At 60.6% G+C, this 5,726-nt stretch overlaps 1 protein-coding gene across 1 annotated transcript; it reads left to right on the top strand.

The window, feature by feature from the left end:
• Positions 1-179: 179 nt before the first annotated feature.
• CHPF (chondroitin polymerizing factor) lies at positions 180-5,583 on the top strand. Its single transcript, XM_027965230.3, has 4 exons — positions 180-763; positions 2,244-2,817; positions 3,314-3,493; positions 3,882-5,583. Exons 1-4 carry the CDS (start codon positions 450-452, stop codon positions 5,139-5,141), a joined length of 2,328 nt encoding a protein of 775 aa, XP_027821031.1. The 5' UTR covers positions 180-449; the 3' UTR covers positions 5,142-5,583.
• The last annotated feature ends 143 nt before the right edge of the window (positions 5,584-5,726 follow it).

Here is a 5,726-nt window from a genome sequence, read left to right as displayed (position 1 = left end):
GACGTCACACGGGATGCACCAACCACGCCGGGGGGGAGGTAGGGGACTCCGCCCCCGACGTCTGCCTCTCCCGCACTGAGGAGGGGGCACTTCCGGGGGTCCTTCCCCTTTAACCTCCCCCTTCTCCTCCCTCTCCGGTAGCTGGAGCCCGAGACCCCACCCCGGGGGCGGGGCCCTTCCAGTGACACGTCGGACAGCGGCGGCCTCGGCGGAGGCTCCGGCGCTCAGCGCCGGGACCCTGCGCGGTACGGAGCGGCAGCTGAAGGGGCACAGGAACGCGGCGCAGGGGATTCCGCTCCGGCGGCTGGCCCTGCTCGGCGGGGAGGGAGGAGGCCCGCCCGCTTGGCCCGGGACCTCCGGATCCGCCCCCTCCCCGGTCCCGCCCCCTCGAAGCCTCCTCTTGCTGCTCTGGGGCTGCTCCAGGGCCGGGGGCCCGCGGTCCGGGCGCCATGCGGGCATCGCTGCTGTTGTCGGTACTGAGGCCCGCGGGGCCCGTGGCCGTGGGTATCTCTCTGGGCTTCACTCTGAGCCTGCTCAGCGTCACCTGGGTGGAGGAGCCTTGCGGCCCAGGGCCGCCCCAGCCCGGAGATTCTGAGCTGCCTCCGCGCGGCAACACCAATGCGGCGCGCCGGCCCAACTCGGTGCAGCCCGGAGCGGAGCGCGAGAGGCCCGGGGCCGGTGCAGGCGCCGGGGAGAACTGGGAGCCGCGTGTCTTGCCCTACCACCCTGCACAGCCTGGCCAGGTCGCCAAAAAGGCCGTCAGGTAGGGATTGGACCCGCCAGCCCCACCCCCTGGGAACCGGCTGGGATGTGTGCGCAGCGGAGGCCGCCTGGGGCTGGGTCAGGCCCCGGAAGGAAGGGTCTGACAAGCCAGGAAGTCTTTGGGCCCCGATCGTTTCCGATGGCCCTGCTCCCTGGGAAGGTTTGGAGGCCCCATCCAGACCTGGGCAGAACTCACTCGCCTCTGACCTAAATCTGCTTGACCCCCTGGACCCTCAAAGGTCTTCAGAGCTCACTGACTGGGTGTTAGGTTTAGAGAAATGACTAGTATATAGAGTGGGTGCATTGAGAGAGGGAAAGAGAAAAGAGAGAACTAGGATTTACCTGTGGGGGCTTCCCTGGTGGCTCAGCAGTAAGAGAATTCGCGTGCCAATGCAGGAGACCTGGATTTGATCCCTGGATCAGGAAGATCCCCTAAAGAAGGCACTGGCAACCCACTCCAGTATTGTTGCCTGGGAAATCCCATGGACAGAAGAGCCTGGTGGGCTACAGTCCATGGGGTCATAAAGAGTCAGATATGACTTACTGACTAAACAACAACAAGGATTTACCTCTGTCTCCTGTTCCTGGGTGGGCACCTGGGAAAGAGGGCGGTTTGTGGGGAAAAGATGATGTACCCATCCCATTAATGCCTCTGCCTATGAGTTGAAATAATTTCTCCTAAGTAACACTGAGTTCAAATTTCAATTCTTCAACTTACCTTCCATATTATGGAAGATAAGTTTCTGGAACCTCTGAGCCGACCCCCCCCCCCCAAACACATTCACTATGGTGAATGTCAATGTCATCTGTCCCTTTACATTATTTCTGTGATGTATTTGTGGCATAATGGCATATTCTTTAGAAATAAGTATGTTCATGATGTGTGTAGTATCTGTGTGCCAAGAATTTGGCTAAGTACTTTAAAGAGATACAATCATCCCATTTTACAGATGAGGCTACCCAGGGTTTAAAAGTGAAAGTGAAGTCACTCAGTTGTGTCCAACTCTTTGGGACCCCACGGACTATAGCCTACCACACTTCTCTGTCCATGGGATTTTCCAGGCAAGAGTACAGCAGTGGGTTGCCATTTCCTTCCCCAGAGGATCTTCCCAACCCAGGGATTGAACCTGGGTCTCCCGCATTGTGGGCAGACGCTTTACCATCTGAGCCACCAGGGAAATCGAGGTTTAGGTGGGTTAAATAACTCACTCAAAGACTCAACTACTAAATAACAAAACAGAATCAGACCCATAATATATCTCTCATATCTGCATGGATAATACTATCTCCGTTTTAAAAGCACTTGGGTAGGTAAGGACAACAATTCCCTTAAATCCTCACGACCCCTAGAACAGTTATTCTATCATAAACGAGGAAACAGACCCAACGAGGACATGACCTGCTGAAGCCTATGTATGCTACCCTCTGCCTGCCCTACTTGTCTTTTTGATAACCTTGTGCCATCTTTCCCCCACCCCCAGGACCCGCTACATCAGCACGGAGCTGGGCATCAGGCAGAAGTTGCTCGTGGCGGTGCTGACCTCACAGGCCACGTTGCCTACGCTGGGTGTGGCCGTGAACCGCACGCTGGGGCACAGGCTAGAGCGTGTGGTGTTCCTGACAGGCTCGAGGGGCCGCCGGGCACCACCAGGTATGTCCGTGGTGACACTAGGCGAGGAGCGGCCCATTGGGCACCTGCACCTGGCACTGCGCCACCTGCTGGAGCAGCACGGCGACGACTTCGACTGGTTCTTCCTCGTACCCGATGCCACCTACACCGAGGCGCACGGAGTGGCGCGCCTAGTCGGGCGCCTCAGCCTGGCAGCCGCTGCCCACCTCTATCTGGGCCGGCCCCAGGACTTCATCGGTGGAGAGCCTGCCCCAGGCCGCTACTGCCACGGGGGTTTTGGGGTGCTGCTGTCGCGCACACTGCTGCAGCAGCTGCGCCCCCACCTGGAAGCCTGCCGCAATGACATTGTCAGTGCGCGCCCGGATGAGTGGCTGGGCCGCTGCATCCTTGATGCTACCGGGGTGGGCTGCACTGGCGACCACGAGGTAGGAAGAGAAGCCACCACCCTGGTGCCTCCCATCTGAGCGTGGGCACTTCCCCCTGAGAGGCAGAGGGGGTGGTTGGAGATATAGGCCTGGGTTTCTATGCAGTTCTGTCACTTTCTATCCCTGTGACCTTGGGTAAGTACTGAATGTCCTGAGCGTCCTCATCCATACCAATGGAAATAATTATTTCTCAGGCTTGTTATAAGGATTAGAAAAAATAAGGGAGGCTTGCACATAGTAGGTGTTTGGTATTGGCCATGATTATTTTACTTGAGCCCCTGGACAGCTCTGAGATAGGACACATGCCTATTTCACAGATGAGCTGGCAGAGGCTTACCCAAGGTCACACAAGCTCACAACTGGTCAAAGTAGGCAGACACCCACAGAATTCTGACCCCCAAGTCCACAACAGGTCATAGGATGGAGAGATGAGACACACACTATTGCGGGGGAGGCACTATCCTTTCATATTTCCCAATTCCCTTCCTCTCCCCAGGGGGTCAACTATAGCTATCTGGAGCTGAGCCCTGGGGAGCCCGTGCAGGAGGGGGACCCTCGTTTCCGTAGTGCCCTGACTGCTCACCCTGTCCATGACCCTGTGCACATGTACCAGCTGCACAAGGCTTTTGCTCGAGCTGAACTGGAACGCACATACCAGGAGATCCAGGAGTTACAGGTATGGTCTGGGCTGGGGGTGAGGGGTAGGGAGTCTGGGGGGTGGGGAGGGTAGGAGGTGGAGGATAGGGGATAGGGGGTGAGGAGTGGAGAGTGGGGTTTCCTAAGAGGTCTCAGAGATCCAGGAAAATAAAAAAAATTAGCACAGGAATCAGAGCATCCCTGCTTTCTGGTGCCTGTCTGCTTCTACCTTTTCTCAGGAGCCTCTCCAATTTAATTCTTAGGCTGCCTCCCATCTGGGGAAAGGACAGGTGGGAGCACTGAGTGGGCCGAGGTTGGCAAGGGACTGGGGACCTGTGCTGAGTGCCACATGCTGCCTGCCCAGCCTCCCGGCTGCGTGCTGGCTCGCGTGGTCCGCACCTGGCTCACGGCCTCTTTCTCCAACCCAGTGGGAGATCCAGAACACCAGCCGCCTGGCAGCGGATGGGGAGCGGGCGGCCGCCTGGCCAGTGGGCATTCCAGCACCGTCTCGCCCCGCCTCCCGCTTTGAGGTACTGCGCTGGGACTATTTCACAGAGCAACATGCTTTCTCCTGCGCTGATGGCTCCCCGCGCTGCCCGCTGCGTGGGGCTGACCGGGCTGATGTGGCGGACGTTCTGGGGGCAGCTCTGGAGGAGCTCAACCGCCGATACCACCCGGCCCTGCGGCTCCAGAAACAGCAGCTGGTTAATGGCTACCGACGCTTCGATCCTGCCCGGGGGATGGAGTACACACTGGACTTGCAGCTGGAGGCACTGACCCCCCAGGGGGGCCGCCGGCCCCTCACCCGCCGGGTGCAGCTGCTACGGCCACTGAGTCGCGTGGAGATCTTGCCCGTGCCCTACGTCACCGAGGCCTCACGTCTCACTGTGTTACTCCCACTGGCCGCAGCCGAGCGTGACCTGGCCCCTGCCTTCCTGGAGGCCTTCGCCACGGCGGCGCTGGAGCCTGGCGATGCTGCCGCAGCCCTGACCCTACTGCTGCTGTATGAGCCCCGACAAGCCCAGCGGGCGGCCCATGCTGATGTATTTGCCCCCGTCAAGGCCCATGTGGCAGAGCTGGAGCGGCGTTTCCCCGGTGCCCGGGTGCCCTGGCTCAGCGTGCAGACAGCTGCACCCTCACCACTGCGCCTCATGGATCTCCTCTCCAAGAAGCACCCGCTGGACACGCTGTTCCTGCTGGCCGGGCCAGACACGGTGCTCACGCCTGACTTCCTGAACCGCTGCCGCATGCATGCCATCTCTGGCTGGCAGGCCTTCTTTCCCATGCACTTCCAGGCCTTCCACCCGGCCGTGGCCCCACCCCAAGGCCCAGGACCCCCCGAACTGGGCCGCGACACAGGCCGTTTCGATCGCCAGGCGGCCACCGAGGCCTGCTTCTACAACTCCGACTACGTGGCGGCCCGAGCACGGCTGGCAGCGTCCTCAGACCAGGAGGAGGAGCTGATGGAGAGCCTGGATGTGTACGAGCTGTTCCTGCGTTTCTCCAGCCTGCACGTGCTGCGGGCGGTGGAGCCAGCGTTGCTGCAGCGCTATCGGGCGCAGACGTGCAGCGCGCGGCTCAGCGAGGACCTATACCACCGCTGCCGCCAGAGTGCGCTCGAGAGCCTCGGCTCCCGCACGCAGCTGGCCATGCTGCTCTTCGAGCAGGAGCAGGGCAACAGCACCTGACGCCGCCCTGCGCCCCCCCGGAACCCGGCAAGGCGGCGCCCCTCCCCGCTCCTCCCTCAGCCACCCGGAGCCACCTGCCAGACTCGCAGGATAGGGCTGGCCGCAGCCCCGGACCCCAGGGGCCCCCCTCTCTCTGGCTTGGGGTCGCCCTCGGGCTCAGAGCAAGCCTGGGAAGAGGTACCCTTGGAGCCACCTCTTTCTGCCCCAAATTCCGTCTCCCTGGCCCCTTGACGCTGCTGATTCAGGCTGTGGCCTCCGAGTATTTATGCAGTGCAGTCTGCCTGACGCCAGCCCCACCTCCTAGGGTCAGCCCAGGGGGTCTGGGCTGCAGATGAGTTGTTGGAGAAGGATAGCTGAGAGAGGAGGGTGGGGCATCTCCCATCTTCTCCCCTCTGCATTCCTGATGAAGCTCCCTGACTTTAATAAACTGGCTGAGTGTGGACTAGTGGTGCTTGAGTCTTTGAAAGGTGGGCGTGGGGGCAGGGAGGACTGAGGATGGAGGCTCCCTGGTGCTGGCTGGGGCCAGGATTTCCTCTTCCAAGGGACCAAGTCATGAGTGTGCCCTGCCACGCCCCAGCTCCCAGC

Source organism: Ovis aries, chromosome 2, assembly GCF_016772045.2.
Source record: "Ovis aries strain OAR_USU_Benz2616 breed Rambouillet chromosome 2, ARS-UI_Ramb_v3.0, whole genome shotgun sequence".
In the NCBI taxonomy this organism is placed as follows: Eukaryota; Metazoa; Chordata; class Mammalia; order Artiodactyla; family Bovidae; genus Ovis; species Ovis aries.
This window is presented reverse-complemented; position numbering and strand designations above follow the sequence as displayed.

What these genes read in the sequence shown, in the direction of transcription:
- CHPF (XM_027965230.3), top strand. Translation starts at nt 450, where the DNA reads ATGCGGGCATCGCTGCTGTTGTCGGTACTGAGGCCCGCGGGGCCCGTG. An exon ending in GTCGCCAAAAAGGCCGTCAG is followed by an intron (nt 764 to 2,243) that starts GTAGGGATTGGA and finishes CCCCACCCCCAG; the next exon opens with GACCCGCTACATCAGCACGG. An exon ending in AGGAGATCCAGGAGTTACAG is followed by an intron (nt 3,494 to 3,881) that starts GTATGGTCTGGG and finishes TCTCCAACCCAG; the next exon opens with TGGGAGATCCAGAACACCAG.